We start from the raw sequence: 21,759 nt of genomic DNA, 5'->3' as shown, positions 1-21,759 counted from the left end.
TTCCCACTGTAGTGTTTGTGGCCGAGTCTAATCAGTGGATCAGATGGACTTATTTAAACTGGCTCAATGGAGTCAGCAGCTGTAGTCAATCGTAATCACTACCAAAAAGTCATGTCAGTAAGAAATTCTGATTAACACTGCTTTCTAGACCACCAAAACTGATCATTCAAGTTGCCGTACGCATATTTTAACCCAGCAGATTTTGTCATATTTGCAGAAGATCGTTTTTGTGTGTGTGACAAAGATACAGATAGGATTTCAATGATTCCATCGTAGAAGAGTCAGAATTATAGGAGTCACACTGCCATAATTGTTCACGTCTTTCAATGAACAGTGATGTTTCTCATCTACAAAATGTTGAGCAACAACTCCAGCACAGGTCCACAATCTTGTTAATATTTAAAAGCAACTTGAGCAGTGAGGAATATGGTGATTATGGGGGTTTATTTCTTTATTCAAACATCCTGGGCTCTTTCTTCAGACAGTGCACTGCATTTCACTTCACAAAAGTCCATGCAGCTGGCATGGAGGCCAATTTGATCGATCCCTCCAAAGCCTCGTGCATAGAAACACAAAATGCTTCACTTATAAAAATACAGACGACAACGGAAGCCTGCCAAAATATATTACAGCTTCATATACAAATATATAAATGTACAATCAATAAATACAACGTGACGTATTATGGATATCGTGTAGGTCAGTCCAACACCAATTACAAAGGATTGAATGTTGTGGTTTTGTTAGATGTTTGACCTCAGTGTAATAAAAGGGCTTTTTGAGGACTGAGCTTATTGGATGAGGTAAACTGAAAATAAAGGAGCACTGGAACATTTGAAAAGTTGATTTTCAATACAAAAAAAATCGCGAAAACTAGAGAATGGATTTCCCTAGTGGAGTACAATCTTAATGACCTTAACATCTAAATGGCTGCAGGGGACAGAGAGCCTTTTTTAAAGTGACCTGTGATACAATAACCAAACGCAATCAAAGAACAGCCAAGGCTTCCAGAGATCAGATATTAGCACATAACTCATATTTAAGAAGATACTGATTAAAGGTATTTACAAAGGCCACGGTTATTCTCCGTTCAGTAGACAGTAAAATGCTTCTTTGGTCCCTGTTGATTGTTGGCAATTAGTGGTTAAGTAAAGATTGGGCACACAAATGATCACTTTGCACGTTTAAAAAACAAACAAAGATGTGCCTGAACTATGCCTGTCACTCTGAATCATGTATACATTAACATAAACAATAATCCAAGCTCACATAGGCACCAAGCACATCAGTTCAAAATATATGGGTATAAACAGTACATATAGGATACAAAAGCATAAACGATGATTACAAAGCAGCAAAAGCTACTGAAGGTGAGAAGAAAATACTGAAGCACATCATCGTAACAAAAAACCGGTGGCTTTGTGTTGCGGTTGTGTTGGTAGCGCTGGGAGATGATGAGGGGGGGGAAAAAGCACGGCGTCCATTAGGGGTCCAGTCATTTGCAGAAGGCTTTCCCAGTGTTTGCTTCCATCTTTGGCTGTGGAGGATTGTACAGATGGATGATGTGCGTGACGTTCAAGTGCAACTTTAAGCGTCGTTCTGCTCAAAAAGACTCCCCTGCATTTTCAGCTTGTGCATCCTGGAAAGAAGAGAAAACAAAATGAATAGTTAATTGGAAATAAGCAGCTTTTAAAACACGGCATCACATCACATGAATCCTGGCTTCCCTCCTCCTTCTCGCTCTGTTTATTTTAGAATTTATTTTACCACTCCCATTTAAATCTTATCAGGATCTGGCTCCTAGCTACATAACAGAAACACTGACCCCTGTATGAGCCAGTTTGCAGCCTCAGATCTTCAGGTGAGGCTTTTCTAAATGTTCCAAAGTCAAAGTTTTAATATAAGAACCCCTCAGTTTTTGACGCTGCAGAATCTTCTTCAAATCACTTGTTTAAACCCATTTTTAATAGATTTGCATTCATGTGAAGTCGCCTCTTTCACACTTAATGTATTTATATCAGTTGTTGTCCTATTAATTTAGTTACACTGAAATTCTCTTTTTTTGCATTTAGCATGCTTTACTAATCAGAGTTTTATTCCATTTTGTTCTGGCTAACTAGCTATCTGTTGAATTTTTCTCTTCCTTTTCTGGCCTGTCTGTCAAAGCACTTTGCAAACTCATTATTAATAATGTTATCTGCTTTGGTTAATACAGTACAGGGTTCACAGGATCCTCACTGGGTTCTTGTAGTCACTAGAAGAAACTGTTTAATATCTAGTGCACGTGTTTTTATAATAACCATTTCAAATTTATTTTAACCACATATAGATGTATAGCAGCCAAATGTAATTCTGTTAGGTGCAACAATTCAGTAATTTAAACCGAGAAATGCATCAAATTCTTCAACTATACTCTTGCCTCATCATTTATCGCCTGTTATATGAGAAATATATATCAGGCATGATATGACAAGATAAGTGCATGTTGCAAAAGATTGTGAAGGTATTTCTGGATATTTGTCGGCAAAATCTATGTGTGCATTTCTGTAGTTGAGGTTAGATGTATTCATTTCCTCCTCATTTATCTACTTTGGTGAGGGAGGTTGCAGATCTCTTTTCCTCGCTCCACATTCACTGAGCCATTTTCATGTTCAACTGAAGGATTTTATTTAAGCTAGAAAATGTTTCTGAGCGACTTACAGTTTTTCTTTACGGCTCAAGTTGTCTTCTTTTGACTTGACAAACTCTGCCTCTTCTCCTCCCCTGACAAGGTTAGCAAACTCTCCCTCCTTTGCACTGAAGATCACCCTGCAATCAAACAGAGAAAAGCAACCATTGCTTAAAGTTCCAGCCAAACGTTAACAGACATAAGACTGTGTCGACTAAGAACCTACTTGGACTGAGTCTCCCCGGACTTGATGCGAAGTTTCCGGATCTGGAACTCGCTGCTGCCCCACCAGCTGGACCAGCTGATGATGGCGTCTTTCTCCCAGCGCAGCTTCACGATCATCAGGTCTCCGATGTCCACGTCGGTGGTGATGAGGAAGGACAGAGTGGAGTTATCGTTGAGCACCGGTCTGCAGGGAAAAAGGAAGAGAAACGTCATTCATAAAGGCATCTCTGGCATGTGTGTGCTCAGAAGTGTGACAAAAGAGACGTTCTGCTCCTTACTTAGAATCACGATAGGTGGAAGGTGGTTTCTTGTAATCTACGCATGCATGTCTGTGTGACCGGTGGATTCATGAGAAAATGCACAGCTTCATGAACTTACAGGACAAATGAGATGCCCTCCTTCTCTCCGTGGGTTCCGTACAGTGAAATCTTCATCGGCTGCTCGGTGAAGCTCAGTTTATCTTTGCTGAAGAAATGGGCCTTCACTTGGTAGTGGAAAACTGTGGAAACACACATTTTTGCACGCTTTACACAGCCTCTCTTTGAATTCCCACCACTGCTTAACTCCAGAAAAGCCTTGATGTTTATCTGTCTTCATGTGACTCTTACAAAGCTGCATTTAAACACAGATTGGAGCTTGCTGGCTTCATTCAGACCCTCAAACATCACTCTACACCTGCCTCTGCATCTCCTTAAAAAACATCTTGTGCAGACTGTGAAACAATAACTCTGTGCTGGATGTATTTTTCCATTGCTGGTGCATGACATGCAGCAGCGTCAGGTTACCTCAGCATACCCTCCAGCCACCAAAATACCCCTGACCTCCTCTTCTCGTGACCTTTGGCTGCTTGCTGTACATGTGTGCTGACATTAAGCATTAGCTGGCACACCGAGGATTACTTTAATTAGGCATGCGCATGAATTAGCTCAACTCCCGGTAATTCTCAGCAAATCGCATAAATCCAGACAGATTTTTCTACAGGAGTTAGCTGTGTTTCATCTGTTTTTGCACTGCAGGAGAACAGAGCTTGTGAAAGTACCAGATTCCCTTTATGAACTCTTTTCCTTGTTGTTTACCTTTGTACGGCATCATCTCGCGAGTCTTGAGGTACATCTTTGTGCTGCGGGCCGTGCGGACCTTGGTGATGTTGTAGCCCAGCGTGTTGCACCGGTTCTTCCTGCAGCTGAGGCACAGCCCCTTGTTGAAGGCCTCCTTGGAGTTGCAGCGGTAGACCATGCTCTGCTGCTGGACGTTCAGCAGGGAGTCGATGAACAGGTGGATGGAGCGCTCGTGGGAACATTTCACAAGCTGGTCCATATCTGCAGCACAGAAATCCAACGTCTCAGATGACAAAACCGTGAAAAATCCGGTTCTTTACATTTTCCACACATGACGTCCCTGAATGCTGACCCAGAGAGCAGATCTCGCTTAGTTCTGCATTGCTCGGTTGCAACACAAGCGGAGGGGGGGTGAAGCGGCACAACATCAGGCAGGACTTTAATCTCTGTGTGTCTGTGTTTAGACTGGAGGCAAACATGCTTTAACTGCAGCCCTGAAAGCTTCTATACAATTGGAATGTGTGCTGACAGCATGTAAACGTTCAGGAACCGATCTGTGTGATTTACTCCGCTGTCGGTGCAGATGTTTCACATGAAAGTGAGCTTAGATGTATATTTATGGTGCAGCTAAGAGAAGACAAGTGGAGAATGCATGTGTCATTAAACTCATTCAATGATGTTGGAGCATAAAGTTACACAACTCTGCGGTTCAGTGAAAAATACCAAGAAGCAGTGTGTCTGTGTGCAACATTTAAGTTCAAATCAGAGCGTATCTCAACTTACTTTGGAGGCCCTTGATGCCGGCTGATGCAATCCCCAGCAGGGTGTTCTGGATGTCGCAGCCCGGCTGGAAGTTTCCTCCGTTGGGGTAGATGTCGATGTGGCCCACCGGTCTCTGGATGCCGATGCTACGGTCCGGGGAGCCCCTGGTGTTGGTGTGCAGGACGTCCACAAACTGGGCGTCGTCTCTGGACAGGATGCTCTGCTCGTTGGCGTGCTCGAAGGTGGGACCAGCAGGATCCAGGCCTGAGTGGAAAACGGAGTGGAGGGTTTGTTTTTCGTCATTGTGGCTTCACTGAAGACTAGAGGACGCAGCAGAAGGAAGATCACCTCTACGGACTGATTTGCAAATGGAAAATGGGCTTTCAAACATGCATCCTGTGTTTGCTTAAGCGTTTTTCCGCCTCGTGCAGCTCTGCGACAATGCAAAGCAGTGATCGTGGGCTCCTAATGGCCTCACCATTATTCTAAGCAGGTCAGAGAGATTTCAAAGCTGGATAAACTTCATACTGACAAATACGGGATTGGACCCACCGACTGGCTGCGTGCACACATGCAGGCCTGGAATGTAACGGCTGAACAGATTAGGCTTCATTGGTGTGCTGGGTTGTTTTCAGGAGCAGAGAAAAACGCCTGTATATTATGGTATGTTTGCATGCATTGGCCCTGAGACTAAATATAAGAGTATTTAATAGCAGGTCATAATATTTACAGTGAAAACACGTGATTCTAACTGTACTGATGTGCTGGCAGGTTTATCTAATTTAAGACTCAGCGTGACTCAGAGCTGGCCACTCTACTGACTGTTTAATCTACAGTGTAAGCAGACAGAGTTAAGACGAGCTGATGTTCTCCCACCTGTGATCCTGCTGATTTTACGGTCCGTGAGATCTCCGGCAATTCCAGCCACATGTGCTCCCAGACTGTAACCCAGCAGATGAAGCCTCTCCCACGGCAGCTGCAGCTCTTTCTGAGAGGGACGAGATGCACGAAAAGTGTCAGAAAGACGTATGGCACGCCTTGAAACAGTTTAAAGAGAATTCTTCAGACTCGCTGGAGGGATTACAGCTAATAGAGGTCTGTACCTGGCAAAGCTCAGCAGCACTCTGCTAAAGAAAGGAGTTGGGGACTTTATCCACAACAAGGATTATTTTGTGTAGTTTTGTGCTTTGCAAGCTTTAAACCTGGGAAGTCACGTAAACAAAGGACGGAGTCATGAGAGCATTACTCATGCCAGTGCCCCTTTGTGCCCCTTTGTGCCTTGAAGTGGTTCAAACAAAACCTGTGCTCCACTAAATAGTGAGCCTTGTAAAGAGAGGCTGCAGTGAGCCACAGGCGCAGCCATAAAACGCCTTTATAGTGGTTTAAAATCATAACCATTAGGGAAACATATCCGCAGCAGCACCGCCGGGCACAAAGCATTACATCACAACAACTCATCTCAGATATTTCTGTCATTTCTTTGCCAGAACAAGACTGTGCTGTAATAACTTGGTTGTCTCAAAGCAGAATGTTTACAAAGAGGACGTGCCAAATCCAGCTGGGACTCTCCTCCACTCACCTGCAACCAGGAGACAAACTTGGCGACGTCTCGGCCGACTAGTTTGGTGTAGGCTGCAGAGGTCGGGTAGTGCTGGCTGGCTCGGGTCAGCCAGTCCACCACGATCACGTTGGCAGTGGGAACTCGCTCGTACAGAGCCGCCACCAGCTTCGGCACCCAGCTCTCAAACATCCCCGTCACCTGGGTAACACAAAACACACACAAGGTCACACACACGTCTGAGGTCGGCTGCAGGAGGGCGCGATTCATTCCAGCCTTAACACTCATTCTGTGTCCTGGAGCTGGAGAGCAGCCAAGGCATCATCAGGTCCACATTTTGCTGCATGACTGGCTTTAAATCACATTATAGTATATCACATACTCGGCCTGTTTCCTCTTGAAAATGTAGTCATTGTCATATTCTCTGCATGATACTTCATGGTTTCTAATCAGTTTGGACTTCTCCCAACATTCTTTGAGTGTTTCACGTTTACCCATCATATCATTGGACAGTTTTATGTCAGCTGAGGGTGGAGAAATCAGATTTTGATCTGATTTTCTGCAGCAACTTTACAGGAAACGCAGCATTCAGGGTGACGTACCGTCCAGCCGTGGATTATGATGAAGGTCTGTGTTTCTGGATTGAATTCGCACTCTTTGATGGTTTCGGGCCTCCCAGGCACGATGTAGCACATGTCGTCATCTGGGACGTCCACGGTGCGAAGGGAGAACTTGGACACGATGTCGGTATAGTCTGTGATCCATTCAGTGGTGGTCGGCAGCGGAGTGGCCGTGACAGTGGAGTTTACTGTGGAAGCACAAACAGAGTCAGACAAATGCAGATGAGTTCATTTTACAACATTTCTTTTACAAGATCCAGTTTTATGCACTAATACAGCAATCATGGAGCAGTTTGAAGTCCTGTTTCATCAAAAATCTTTATGCAGGAGACCAAATTATAAACTTTTTCACCCTCCTTGCTGCTTTTCTCGGTCATCAGGAGCCAGCAGAGACATAGAGCATGACGGTGTCGCCCCCTTTTGTCTCCTCTGAATTTCTACCAGCTCAACTTCACCAATCACTGACAATATTGTTGAAAAAATCTGATTTTCTAAAAATAAAGCTGGACTACTTTTATCCAAACGGGATTCAAAAAAAGCTGCTCCGTCCAGTTCTTTCAGAAAAGCAGCTCTGTAGCCTGAAAATAAGTTTCAAAAACTGTGGAAAAGGTGATTAAAATATGTTTCTAATTAAATATTAGAGATTTATCTGTTTTTGTAATGAAGCTTAGAAAAAAGTGCACTAAAAAGTGACCATATGTGCTTTTAAAATTCTCAGTTTTTCATTGCTGTTGTTTTTTTTCTTGCCTTGTGCTCAGACAAAAGGCTTGAAGCTGCTGCTTTCCTTCATGCACACATGGAGCTGAATGCTGTGAAATGGATGCAGACCTGAACCCTTTTCACGGGGTTACTGTCGGTCAACACGGAACATCCTGCGTTAATTTACCTGCTTGCATATATGTTTACTTCATCAGAGCTGCATCTCTATTAAACACATGCACATAAAACGATAAAATAAAGATCATTTTTGCTCATTCTTACCAAAAACAGACGTGGTGGTTTCAGGATCTGAGGAAAAAGTTCCAAAAATGTTTCCCAAAATTATCCAAACAGTCAAAAAGCAAATATTTTCTTTTCCCATATTATTAAGGCTTTATTTGATCTCTTAAAGGTCCTGGATTTAAAGTAAAAACCTCTCCGGCTGCTGGTTGTAAGTCCACTGGCAGGTCAAACCGTTGGTGAGGAGCTGCGGCTGGACGGTGAACCTTCTTATGGTCTGTCACAGTTGCCCCTCCAAGTCATCTTTATGTGTGGCTCATTTGAATATCCTGAGATCATTGGCTGGAGGTTCGAGGGCGGAGAGTAAACTTTGTCCCAGAGTTCCTGAGGAGGGGGAACAGATCATTCACAAGCTGCTCCCAGGAGAGCCGAGCTGCAGGAGGTTTCACTTACACCCCGCCAGCAGTTCCACCATTCAGACATCTACAAAACTCCTAGAATCTGAGGAAAGCAGAGGAAAACTGCATCAAATTTTCACTGCAAAGTCCATCATATGACCAGAATCAGGTTGTTCTCGCACTACTTGGTGGAGATTTGGTTTGCTGACAAGTAGAGATTTGTTAAAGGATAAAACAGATTTAAAAAGGAACAAAGTGTTATGAGCCAAATGCACTGAAAGTAGAGCAAATGTGATCACATTTAGGTTATAAAAAGTCATAAATGTTTACAGACTGCAGAAATGTGCAAATTATTCACTCGAGAATGGACAGTTCTGCTTAAAATATGGTGCAAACAACATGAAATGCACAAAGAATAGTAATGATCATATTTAAAAATCTAATGTAATGCTCATATATACTCATAGTAGGCTTTTACAGTTAAATTGCTACTTGGAAAGTGTAGTTAATTTCCAGTTCTTCTACATTAAATGCAGCTTCACAATCTCTCTCACTTTATTATTTATAGCGTTCTGACTTGCTCCTATTTTTCAGGAATATTATTCTATAATGTCTTATTGTTAATGTACAGCCATGACGAACAGTCTGCACATACTGTATGTGGCAAATAAAGCCTTTTGAATCTTGAATCCGACGATGCCTTCAGAGAAATACAATTCCCCTCTTGACCACTAGATATCGTTAATTTTCATTCCAGGTTTGCTCTTAGTGGACTGTGGTCATTTTACAGGTCTGAGGAGGTCAGAAGAACTGTTTTAGAGGTATTTTAGCTCAACATGTTTTTAAAAAAATGAAGATGGCATTAAAAAATTAATGAATACAGTGTAGACATAGTTAATGTGGTAAATAACTATTCTGTGTGGAAACGGCTGGTTTTTAATGGAATATCTCCATAGGGGTACAGAGGAACATTTCCAGCAACCATCACTCCTGTGTTCTGATGCTACACTGTGTTAGCTAATGGTGTTGAAAGGCTCATTGATGATTAGAAAACCGTTGATGAAGTTGCAGCCTCGGCTGTTTCATGCAAATACGTGAAGTTAGTGTTTCAGCTGCTTCATGCAAATGAGGAGAGTCGAGCTGAGGTCTGACGCCTCGTGAAGCTTTTGTAACTAACCGTCGCCAATCAAAAATGAAGGCAGACTCAGCAGTTTATTGCTCAGATGTTTTCTGAAACACATTTGGATGAACTCTTTTTGTATTAAAAGTTACCAAGCGAGCCGTCATGTTGGTTTGAAATCCAACGTCCAATCAGACACAGATTCCCGTCGACGATCATCAAGCGTCCAGTGTTGGAAAGTAGCTGTTAAAAAAACATCATTCCTCTTTATTAGATCTGATTCAAATCCTGTGATAAATCCTCTCAGGCCCCAAAAAGGAGACTCCTAGGGTTGTATTTTTATCGTGGACTTCTATCTGTAGCATCAGGAAAATTAAAAAAGGAGTCAGATCCCAGTTGACATCTGTATTATGAATATTTGAAGTTTAGGTTCTGTTTTTGAGACAACAGAGGAGGGCTTTAACATGTTTGTACCCAGACTCCCTCCATCTAAAACCCATCCATACATGTAAAGCCCCCTCACACTGGAAAAAAATGCCCCTCTCAAAACAAGGAATAAAGACTTATTTCAAAGAACTTTGACCTTGAAATTAGTGAAAAAATCTTTCAATAGAACAAGTGAAAAACGTCTTGGTAAGATTTCTTGAAATAAGATGTGATATTTAGAATATTGAGATCTTAAAATTAGCTGGGAAAACTTATTTTAAGCTCTATTTTACCAGGATTGTCAAGCTTAGCTGTCTTAACCCTCCTGTTGTCCTCATTTATGACACCAGAAAATATTGTTTCCTTGTCTGAAAAAACAATTTAAGAAATTCTGCAAAAAAAATCTCCAAATTTATTAAAAAAAAAAAAAAGCAAAATCTTAAGAAAAATCCTTAAAGGTTTCCCTTAAAAATTTTATATAAAAAAATCCCCAAATTCAGCAAGAAATAAAAATTTAAAAAAATAAAAAATCTATGAAAATTGTAAATATTTAATATTTAATATAAATGAATAAAAATCTTCCAAAAAATCCTAAAAAAAATTAAAGTGATTACATATATTTCAGTAAAACTTCTAATATTTTCTTTAAGAACATTCACATAAAAATCAACCAAAATCCAGCGAAATTCCGCTGGATTTTGGTTGATTTTTATGTGAATTCTTCTTAAAGAAACATTTTTTTGACATTTCTTTTTTCCATCAAAAATGTTCAAAAACTTCCCCAAAAATGTTGAAAATGTGGAACTTTTCACTGTGAAAATTACTATTTTTTCCACATTTTTAAACTTTAAAATGGGCCAATTTGACCCGTAGGACGACAGGATCGTTAAAACAAGATAATTTCCAGATTGTTTGACTTAACAAGATATTTAAGATGCGTTGTCTTAAAACAAGTCCCTCCATCTTGCTGAAATGTCACTTGTTAAGTGAATTTATCTTAAATCAATTGGGATGAGACATTTTGACTAAAAATAAGACAAGCAGACTTGGTAAAATTTTGAGTTTTTGCAGTGCAGACAGACCAGAGCTGAGTGGGCGTGGTCCAGATCCTCCTCCTCTCATTGGTGGATCCACTAATCAGCAACTGAGACACAATGATGAAGCACAACTGGACGTGAGATAACACCACAGTGTCTCGCCCGTGCCCTCACGTCGCTTACAAAGTTAACAAAAGGAATGAAGAGCACATCCGGCCTTATGTCATGGTGGGCAACAATCAAAGCAAGATGTTTGGTCACAAAGCGGTGGCAGTTAAACCCGTTTGTAGCGCCCTGAGGGGCACCGAGGAGAGACAACAGAATAATGAAAGCCACGTGGAAGATGCGCTCAGGCATGAGAGAAATGTGCCGTCTGTGTTTTATGGTATAACATAAAACACCTGTGTGCCAATATTTCACACCTTTGTTCTGTCCGGATCAAAACACAGGCTGATGTCAAACCTTTACAGTAAAATATTATGGTAGCCTACTGTCTGCAGAGGGTGTGTTTAACTCAGGGGGTTAATACAGATCGTCGGCATATTATTCTTCTCAATCTGTCTAAACAAACCAGAGCTGCAGATGGATGCTAAGGGACTGTGTGAAACTTACTGGAAATAAATGAAGAATTTATTCGCTTCCACCCTGCAAAATTCACATATTTTTCAAGCTTTCACAATGTAATGAGCTCCCCTTGATATCTCCATGTGATATATGCAAGACAAACCTCACATAAAAGTAAAAAAAAAACACTCTTTTTTTAGTCATGTTTTTATTCTTAGAAGAGCTGCGGGGCCTCAAAGCAAGTTGCTGTGCCGATAATAAAGGAAATTTTAGCATTTTCACCACAGAATGAATGAAAAAAAACACTGAGAATAAACCGTACTCCTGCTCTCTTTAAGTGTTTTCTACCTTGTTAACATGCCCATATGGTGTGTTTTATAGGCTGGAGGACACATAAGTGAAATAAGCCGCCAACGCCAAGACTGAGCTTTCTTTTTTTCTTTTAAAGCTGCAGTGCACCGACAGTTTGATAAACACAACCCCAGTACTAACTACAGCTGTTGAACTATCATCATCCTGGAACCGGTTCTCGATCAACAGCTAAGAACGCTGGCACAGAGAAAGCGTGAGGAGTTATTTAGACCGGACAGAACAAAAACAACAGCAAACATTAAGAAATGTTCCTGTGAAATTACAGGAAACTACTGACAGCTGTGGTCGGCAGTGTTTAACCACTGAAACTTATTTAGACAGCTAATTATTGTAAAAACCACGACTGTTTTCTACTGTAGAGTGTAAAGTTTGTGTTAAAACGCTGACATTTTGTTTGCACTTTATCATAAAAAGTACAGCGTCTTCTATGAAACACGAGAAAAAGTCAGAATAATTCGGCACATAAAATTAATTACGATAAAAATATGGCTATTGAAGCTGTCAACAATAGGACGGTTTTGAGTCAAACATCACTCGACTGTTAAAAGAAAATAGTTTGATGACAAGAAGACGAACAGCAAGAGAGTTTGAAAGCAAAGCAGATGTTTTTTTTCTTTACAACCTTTTGCAAAAAGCATGTTATGGTTCCACCAAGAACCACAAAAAAGCAGAAAAAAGTGGTTTATAATTATTTCCAAAGCTGTAAGTAAGACTGAAACATACAGATGAGTTTCTGAAACCTGTTTGTTACGAATATTCTGTCCATTTAAAAGACTTTTCATGAAAGAATCTGTACAAAATCTCCATTTTCATGTCAGTATTTTCGACTTATGGAGGAATCTATGCAAACTTAATGGTTTCATACGTATAAAATTGCTAATAAATGTAATTTTAAATTTTTAGATTTGCTCACGTATAGAATAATTCTGTGCGATCCTGTTATTTTCTGAATTCGTAGTTCTACATATAGAGGAATCTGTAAGACATCAACAGTACTTGTGTATACTTGTTACTTATCTTTATTTTACTACCCTTGAGCCTACTTTTTTGTTTTATTTGCAACTTTTTGATGCTGTAACACTGCTAATTTCCTCGCTGTTGAATTGAAAAAAGGCTTAGCTTACCTTATTGTTTATAATTTTAATGAATGAAGGACTTGAAAAATGTGAAATACATAACTTTTCAGATCCACTAATGCTTTTATTACACCTTTTAAGGTTGCATTTTTGTTGCAAGCAAGTATTGCATCTTTGAAATAAGACGTAGATCTTAAAGAGCTTACATGGATTAGAAACAAAACAATCCATGGAAGATTTGCTTTCTGAGCTCTAAAACTGTTGGCCCTCAGTGATTAGCTGCTGCTTTTGTTTTGTCTAAATGTGGCCTTCGTTGTCTTCCATATTCATATATATGCATACATGTGTATATTCCTGCGTGTGTTTAGGTGTGTGTTGTCTGTGTGTGTGCCAGGGATTGTCAGGAAGGTGACGCTTATGGCCGACCAGCAGACCCAACCCAGTGATTAGCAGAAGAGCAACGCCTTTCCCTCAGCCTCTCATCTCAGCCTCCATCTCTTCTTCTGCTGTGGTTTCTCTGCTTGACCCGGAGGGAGGCCGCCGGAGATAAACGACAGGGCAGAGACGAATAAATATCTTGCATGAGGCACGCCCGGCCGACATCCTCGTGCACATCAAGTTTATTTTTAGACCCGACTCCGGCTTTCTCAGCAGCTTGTTAGGACTCAGCTGGAGGAAGGAGCAGTAAACAGTGATGACAGCGCAGCAAAAACAGGCCGCCACAGTTTTCAAACCTGCGTCTTGTTGCGGTTTAATGTCATTCAGTCAATTAGTTTTGGCTTTGAACCCGAGGGCTGCTGAGGAAATTAAAAGATCACTGCAGAGAGAGCATAGATTTCCTGCTGGGGAGGAATTCCTTTGCTTTCCTGTTGCTGCTTTCCCATGTGCAGCTTTGCTAAAGTTCTGCACCATTTGTGTCGCATTCCTGCTGAAAGATTACATGGACCGAGCGTGTTTCCAAGCTGATCACAAATATTTAAATGGGCGACAAATACGCTCCATCTGTGTCCTTATCTGTCCTGTTTTTCTTTCTCTCTGGCCTCTGGTGTTTACTTGTTTGCAGGGTTTAGAGGGACTCTCACGCTCTGCAGGTAAGCCCTCATGATCACAACATACAGTCAGTAAAGCTTCTTCTAAGCTCTTAAAAATGAGACATAAACCTCGTAAACTTGTGTTTTGAGCAATACTTTCACACACACCCCGAATGAAGCGTAAACCTTCATTCTGATGACTCACCGAGAAGGCTGGTTCTAGGAAAAACTGAAAACGGGTTTGGTTTCACAGCTCGACGCAGCATACATATTCTCGGTGAGAAAATCTGTGGGGGCCCCTTGGGTTTCTGAGCGGCTACGCCACGGGTATACGGTATGTGGAGTCGACACTGAGGAGGCTGTTCAACGTACAGCCAGCACACACCAGATGTGGCTGCAGATTCTTCAAGTAAGTTGCAGGAAAACAGTTAAATTCCAGCAGCTGTTGCACCAAAAAGTACTGAAAAATGCAGAAAAGAAGCATCTCATGAACATAAGATAAGATAAAGAGAAGCATTTAGGAAACGTAGTGTATAAATAAAAGTAAACCAAAGCATAACAACAAAGACAGCGCAGTACTCGGCCAAAACTGCTCAGACGTATCATTTCCGACAACTGAAATCTTGAAAAAATTTGTGGCAGAAATCAGGGCAGCATAGAATGAGGCCAGTTAATATAGATGTATCCACAAACAAAATGACCTTGCACTGAGTACAGGCGTGTGTACGTTATGTACGGATACCGAACCACGTGACCTGAATACGTAGCGGGCGGCAGGAATTGATGGGACTCAGAAACACCCCCACAATGTAATCAATTGTTCCTTGTATGATTTCCGATGGATAAGTCCTGATAAGTCAGCAACAGTGGATTAGTAGTAGGATCACAATCGTGATCATCAGCAGGCAGCTGATGTAGTGTTCACTTGTTGTCATGGTTACAGTGACACCATGCTGCTATCTGGCAACAATACAGAAATATTTAACAACTACGTGGATCCAGACTTTAAGCTGCATCACTGCCAAAATCTAATCACTTGGTCCTTGTGTCATTTCTGACCTTCATGAAAATTTGATCCCAATCCGTTAGTCTGTTTTTGAGTGATGTTGCTGACACACAGACAGACGTTGGTCGTCACATAACAGCAGTGCATGTTAGTGGTATTGCACAGATTCTTTCATGACTAGAAATACTGACAGAAATCATAATATTTGCACAGTTTATCTATATTGCACAGATTTTACATAAGAGTGAAAAATACCGATGTAACATGTCCTCTAGTATAAGAATAAACACAAACATCCGTCCATCCATTGCCTATGCACCGCTTAATCCTCATTTGGGGGCTGGAGCCTATCCCAGCTGATTTTGGGTAAAGGCAGGGGACACCTGGACAGGTAAGTCTGTCACAGGGCTACATATAGAGACAAACAATCACACTCACATTCACACCTACGGACAATTTAGAGTAACCAATTAACCTCAGCATGTTTTTGGAAGGCAGAGAAAACCCACGCATGCACAGGGAGAACATGCAAACTCCATGCAGAAAGTTCCCAGAAAGGCCGGGACACAAACGGGGGTCTCCTAGCTGCAAGGCAACAGGACTAACCACTAATCCTCTGTGCAGCTCAGACATAAACATCCATCCATCCATCCTCTATACACCGCTTTATCCTCACTTGGGTCATGGGGGGTGCTGGAGTCTATCCCAGCTGATTTTGGGTGAAGGCAGGGGACACCCTGGACAGGTCACCAGTCTGTCACAGGGCTACATATACAGACAAACAATCACACTCACACCCACACCTACGGGCAATTTAGAGTAACCAATTAACCTCAGCATGTTTTTGGACTGTGGGAGGAAGCCGGAGTACCCAGAGAAAACCCACACATGCACAGGGAGAACATGCAAACTCCATGCAGAAAGATCCCAGGCCCACCCCGGGATTCGAACCAGGGATCTTCTTGCTGCAAGGCGAAAGTGCTAACCACTACCACACTGTGCAGCCCCAGACATAAATATATATTCTATAATAAAAACAGATTTTCTTGTTTTTTTTTTGCCTTTTCAATGTTTAATGAAAGATGTTTACATTTACAGAAACTACTAAAGTTCATGAAATGACATGAAACAGCAAAACTGAAGTCCCTTTTCTTCTTCACTCTGTTTGCAGATTTCTGTCGCCAACATGACCCAATACAACCTAAAATCTGCATGCAAAATAGCAGCATGTGTGCATTAAACTACACAAAATAACTGATATCTAACTTCCTCACTACATGCAAAGCACATCTCTGCACATGCAAGGCCACTTTTTAACTGTTTTCATTGACATTTTGTTCTCCTTTATCGCGATGTTTCCATTAAAGTTCACTGCCGTCTCCTTCCAAACACAACAGGAGCTAAAAAGACCTTTAATAAACTCAGCTAATTAGAGCTTTTCTATTTAGCTTTAAAGCCACGAGTGCAGTGTGAAATGAGGCTAAACTATCGTCACACTCAGTTTAATTGCCTGTTCAGAAATCCATTAGAGCGCTGATTCTGCAGAGCAAGAAAGAAAGAAAAGAGGCTCCTCAGTGGGAGTTTAATCTTTTACGACTCACTTACTATAGCAGCAATAAAGTAATAAAAGAGCAGCAGAAAGACTTGTGTGTGTGTAGAGGGAAGGCGGTATTTTATTCCTCTTTTCAAGGCTGACATGAAGAGGCTGCGCTAAACACTTGTGGCGGCAGTTTAACGAGGAAACTGATTCATGACATGACTGTGTGTATATGTGTGTAAAGGTGTGTTGTTTATGTGCTGGAATCTTATCTAACTTCCCAGAAGATGGAGAAAAATATGTTACAAAAACAAGCTGTGTCTAAATACGTTGAATTTTGAATCGTTTTTCAAGTTGTAAAAACAGATAGTTCTCAGTGAAAAGCCACAAATTTCATGACATAAGCTGTTTTGTGTGGGTGGTTTATCGGAGGGTTATGAGGGGAATGCAGCAGACCAGAAGTACTCCATGTTTTGTCCACGTTAATGTTCAGCCTGTTTAAAGGCAGGCGATGAGCACGCCGGTCTGGTCTGATGGGGAGTTTCTGAAGCCGCTGATGTCTCAACTCAAGAGAGAAGAAGTTTCATAACTTCTCCAGAAGATTCCAGCGTCTGAGGGTGAAGAGGTGACCTGAGGCTGCACATGTGGACAACTGGGCATCTGCATATTTACTAGCAGATTATTAAAGCAATATTAGTTTGATTTAACTGGAAAAACAGCGAGCAGTATTCTGTTTTAATGACATTAGGCATGCCTGGTCAGGTGGGATTTTTAATTTTTTTGCAGGATTTGTTCACTTTTTTGTTCCTTCCTGCAGCTTAGATTGACAGAAGCTTAAAGGAAACCTCTTGGTGAGGGTTCATCATCTTTTCATTAGTGCTGTCTCAGCTTTTTGGCTGGCTGGAGGTTCGTTTTGCATCATTCCTCTTGTGCCACTGTCCAGCAGCCTCCTGTGAGCTCTGAACGTTCTGCTCGGATGATTCTCAGAAGTCCGAGGTTTCAAAACTGAGCCGACTCGATGTGAGCCAGATGAAGGATTTGCATTGTCTCTTCTCAAATATGTGCGATCTCCCAGAAAAAATTAAGAGCAGAAACCTTTTTATAGATCAAAAAACAAATTATAAATCTAATATGAAGCATCGGACGCTACAGAATGACACTGATTGTATCTTATTTTAGGAACATGTTTACATCATTACACTTGAAGTTAATAGTTTCAGCTATTTAATAAAAAAGTGCAATTATGATAAACTTGCAGCATCTCTATGTCAAGAATTTAAAACATTTTCTTAAACAAATTAAAATTTTATAATAATGCACAGTTAAAAGATTTTAAGGTTATTTTCCGTGTAATTTCAAAGTGTGTTTTTGACATTTTTTTTGATACAATGATATTTTTATGCATTTAAAAAGAGAATTTTTAAAAAAATCTGAAAAACAGCATAAAATTTCTAAGAGCCTTTTTAACAGTGTGGGTCAGATTTAACAAATATCTGCCTACTGCAATAAAATCATTTGCAAAAACATTTTTAAGGATAAAAAAACAGATTAAAAAATCTAAAATGATGCTCTTTAACGTTACAGAACCAAAGCTTCCTTTCTGGTAACTGACACTGATTGCATCAAATTTTAGCAACATGTTTACAGCATTAAATTTAAACTGCTTAATAAAAAATAATAATAAAAAAATGGAAAATTATGATAAATTTGCAAATATCTTTTTAAGCGAATCATTTAAAAAATCTTTAAAAATGAAGATTTTAATAATTTGCAGTTACAGTTAAATGTAATGTCACAGTGTATTTATTTTAGCTACTTTTTGATACAGTAACATTTTCATGCATTCTGAAAAAAATGCTCAAAAATAAGGAAAAGAAAATAGTAAAATTTCAGATTGTTTTTTTTAACCAAAGAAAGAGTACTCAAAAGCATGAAACTGGAAATCTGCAGCTTTCTCCTTTCAGGCTGAACTGTTGCTCTCCTCTCAGCTCCTGGTGGATCCATCGACGGTGGTCTCAGGTCTGGAGCTTTTCAGACCAACATGCTGATGAGCGTTGCGTTGCTTTATTTTATCTCACGTGAACTGATCCTGCTTCAGGGACCAGAAGCTCTGAAGGAAGTCAGACGCTGCAGAAGATCTCCCTGAAAACCTGCTGTGTGACATGATGTGTGTTTGTTTCTTTCTACGTGCAGGACGAAGGCGTGCCCGGAGCACCTGCTGCAGACTTCAGATAATCTGCTGCAGCTGAACACACCATCATGAACCATACGTGGAGCCTTGTTTGTAACATGAAGGCTGCAGAGCACAGCAGTCGATGGCGTGTTCGGATCAACGGGTCATTTCATCTCACATCAAAACAGTTTTAGAGCTGTTTCTGCTCGACTGTCTTTGATCTGCCCAAAATTTTCAGGGCACCAAGTATGGATATTTGTAAAGTTGTACGTGAAATTTAGCTTGATGCTGCTCATCGACTTACTTTCAGACGTTTTTGCTGTTTTTCGTACATTGAAAATCTGTAATATTTGACAAGTAGATCAAATAATCACTCATTAAGGCTGAGCTGAAATATGAAAAATAATTAAACTGTCATGAAAAATTACATCTTGGAGGCAAATTAAAAAAAAAAACATAGGTCAGAGTGAGCTAATGATATTTTCTGAACCACATGTAGCTGCAAGTTACAATAATACAAAATAAAACATACAGAACACTTTAAAATGTGAAATATGTGGTTACAAAAATGAAAAAAAATTGTTGCTTTCATTGGATTTTCATAACTGTCTGAGCAGGTATGACAAGTTGTACCCAAAAACACAGCATTAGTAGATAGATTATGGAGCTTCAAAATGGTTCACCAAACACAAAAAAAAGGATATGTGTGTTTTTTAAATGTAATTTTTGGACTTTTATCTTTGTTACCATGCGATATAGTCATCCAAACACAGCCTCAAATTTTAAAGCGCAAAAACAAATGTGCTGAAAATGTGTCAACAGACAGTTAGATTTATCAAATACTGTCCAAGATTTTGTTTTTAATTTATCGAACTAAAGTTCACCAGATGTAGTCTTAAATATCTGCAGTTTATGATTAAAAACAAAGTTTCAAGCACCCCAGAAATGATCGAGCAGAAGGTTCCAGACGATTTGAGTTGGAAAAAACACGGAATAAGATCCAAATTTTAAATAAATTTTTTGACTGAAAACTGCTCAAAAGCTTTTGAACCTCCATGAGGATGCAGAGAGCACATGGTGCATTCAAGCAGCTCATTCTAGTGGTTCTGATGAAATGTGGAACCCGAATACATGCCACACATCATTCACCTGCTGTCTAATGTTTGATAAAGACAAAAACGGCAAAGAATAATCCCAAAAAAAAGAGACCTAAACAGACCAAATATTTCACATTGCAGTTCAAATCAGTGTCAGCACACATTAGCTTGAACCAGAGATTACCTCTTCTTATTTTATTTTAAATATTTTATTCATTTATTTTCAAATATACAGAACAAACCCGAACAGATACCCCTTTCTTCCCACTCCTTTCGCACAAAGCAGGTGAGGAAAAGAAAAAACAGACAAACAAAAAGATAGAAGGGAAAAACAACAATAATAACAAAAAATAAATAAACAAAACATCAGTACTCAGACACATTTTTGTGGACATCTATAACTGTAATAACATTTTAAAATAATATGGAGATAAACAGATAAAGATAATCAAAATAACTGAGGTGTCATGAGGGTCCTCATTGTGTAATGTGATCAAGAAACGGTTGCCATATTTGATGGTTTCCCAGCAATCTCAAATCGAATCTTCTCTAAATGCAATGTACTCAAATACTCTATGAGCCAAGCCACAAAACTAGGAGACATCTCCTTGTTGAGATTTCCTCTTCTTATGGATTCACTGAAGCATTTGAGTTACACATTTGCAGCTGCAGGTAACAAATGAAGTAAAAAACGAGAAATAACAAACACACGAAAGACTGTTTAGGACAGACATCGGAGAAAATGGTCACTTTAAGGCCAAGAATGTGTGTAAATGATGTTTCACAGCACGGGGCTGACACTAAGGATCAGTGCATTCCTTCAACACTGACCTCAGAGCTTCTTGAATATTTCTGTTTTACATCTGTGAGGTGTCAGAGCTTCTAGCGGCTGTTCTCCTCCTCCCAGCAGGTGTTTTCATGTTGATCTAAGCCGTTCGCTCCACATCTGGCGGACTGTTTGCAGTGGAGGAGAGGCCTCGGTGCATGTCCTGGTTTTATCCTTTTACCCACTAGTTGTGTCTTCTGTCATCTGTTCCCATTTTTTTCCTGCTGCCATTCATATCTGCAAGAGTTTTAATCACGTCTCGGTGTGATGTAATTTTTGGTATTCAGGCTGTTTTTACAGTTGCACTTAGTGCCAACTGGCAAATATAACATTTAAACAAAAAAAGACTAAAACAGAAAAAGAAATGACCGGTTTGAGGTTTAATCTTTGACTGAATAACCCCCTCTAGTGGACAAAAAGATAAAAAAGGAAGAAATTTCCAGCTCACAGATTTACGCCAAATGATGTTAGATTTAAAGAAATATGATTTATATTTAAACTTATTTATTTAGTACCAATGAAGTACACAAACCAATAAAATGTAACTAAGTAGGTTTGGGTAAAATATTTGTTGAACAGTCAAGACAGGAACACTTCAGGCTTTTATTTTTAATTTAATGGGGAATTTTCAGTCCAGTTAACTGATTTATTGTATAATATAAAAATGTACACTGTAAAAAATGACAAATGTCAACTTTTTAAAATTGAAAATGATTAAAAAGTGTAACTTTATTTTCCAGATTGGCCCTGTTTATCAAATTATAGGTCATAACTGGTAAAATTACAGAAAAAAAACAGATTTATTTACATGTCAGTTACTTAAAATGAGGCCAAAACTCCATAAAAACTCCATAAAATTACATATTTTTAGTGTATTTAAAGCAGAAAAGTTACTTTTACAGATTTATGCTGTTCTTTGAAAAAAGAATTCTGGATATTAAGGATTGAAAAAGTGCTAAAAAATGTTCTAAGTTGAACAAACATCTACATTTTCTTGTTAACACACATGGTAATAAAAATAAAAGAAGCCAAAACTGTAAGTGATGTCCGCAATTAAAAGTCTTTTTTTTTTTTTTTTTTTTTTCAAATAGTTCATTCTTTTACGTGTGTGACCACAAAATTGCAATTTTACTGTAATTAAATCTGCTAAAAATATCATTATCTTACCGATATTTGCTGATATTTTCACAATTTTTTTTTACATTTGCTGCCAGATTTTCTTATAGCATCAGATAAAAATGTCACACATCATATCAATTACACTAT

General features: G+C 39.7%; 1 protein-coding gene across 1 annotated transcript; it reads right to left on the bottom strand.

Moving 5' to 3' along the window:
• Positions 1–425: 425 nt before the first annotated feature.
• On the bottom strand, positions 426–8,122 carry lpl (lipoprotein lipase). The gene is made up of 10 exons (XM_022194294.2): positions 7,873–8,122; positions 6,874–7,079; positions 6,293–6,472; positions 5,590–5,701; positions 4,735–4,977; positions 3,970–4,212; positions 3,272–3,392; positions 2,895–3,077; positions 2,701–2,808; positions 426–1,639 (listed from the first exon to the last, which is right to left on the bottom strand). Exons 1-10 carry the CDS (start codon positions 7,970–7,972, stop codon positions 1,588–1,590), a joined length of 1,548 nt encoding a protein of 515 aa, XP_022049986.2. The 5' UTR covers positions 7,973–8,122; the 3' UTR covers positions 426–1,587.
• Positions 8,123–21,759: the final 13,637 nt, after the last annotated feature.

This window comes from Acanthochromis polyacanthus, chromosome 4 (genome assembly GCF_021347895.1).
Source record: "Acanthochromis polyacanthus isolate Apoly-LR-REF ecotype Palm Island chromosome 4, KAUST_Apoly_ChrSc, whole genome shotgun sequence".
Classification (NCBI taxonomy): domain Eukaryota; kingdom Metazoa; phylum Chordata; class Actinopteri; family Pomacentridae; genus Acanthochromis; species Acanthochromis polyacanthus.
This window is presented reverse-complemented; position numbering and strand designations above follow the sequence as displayed.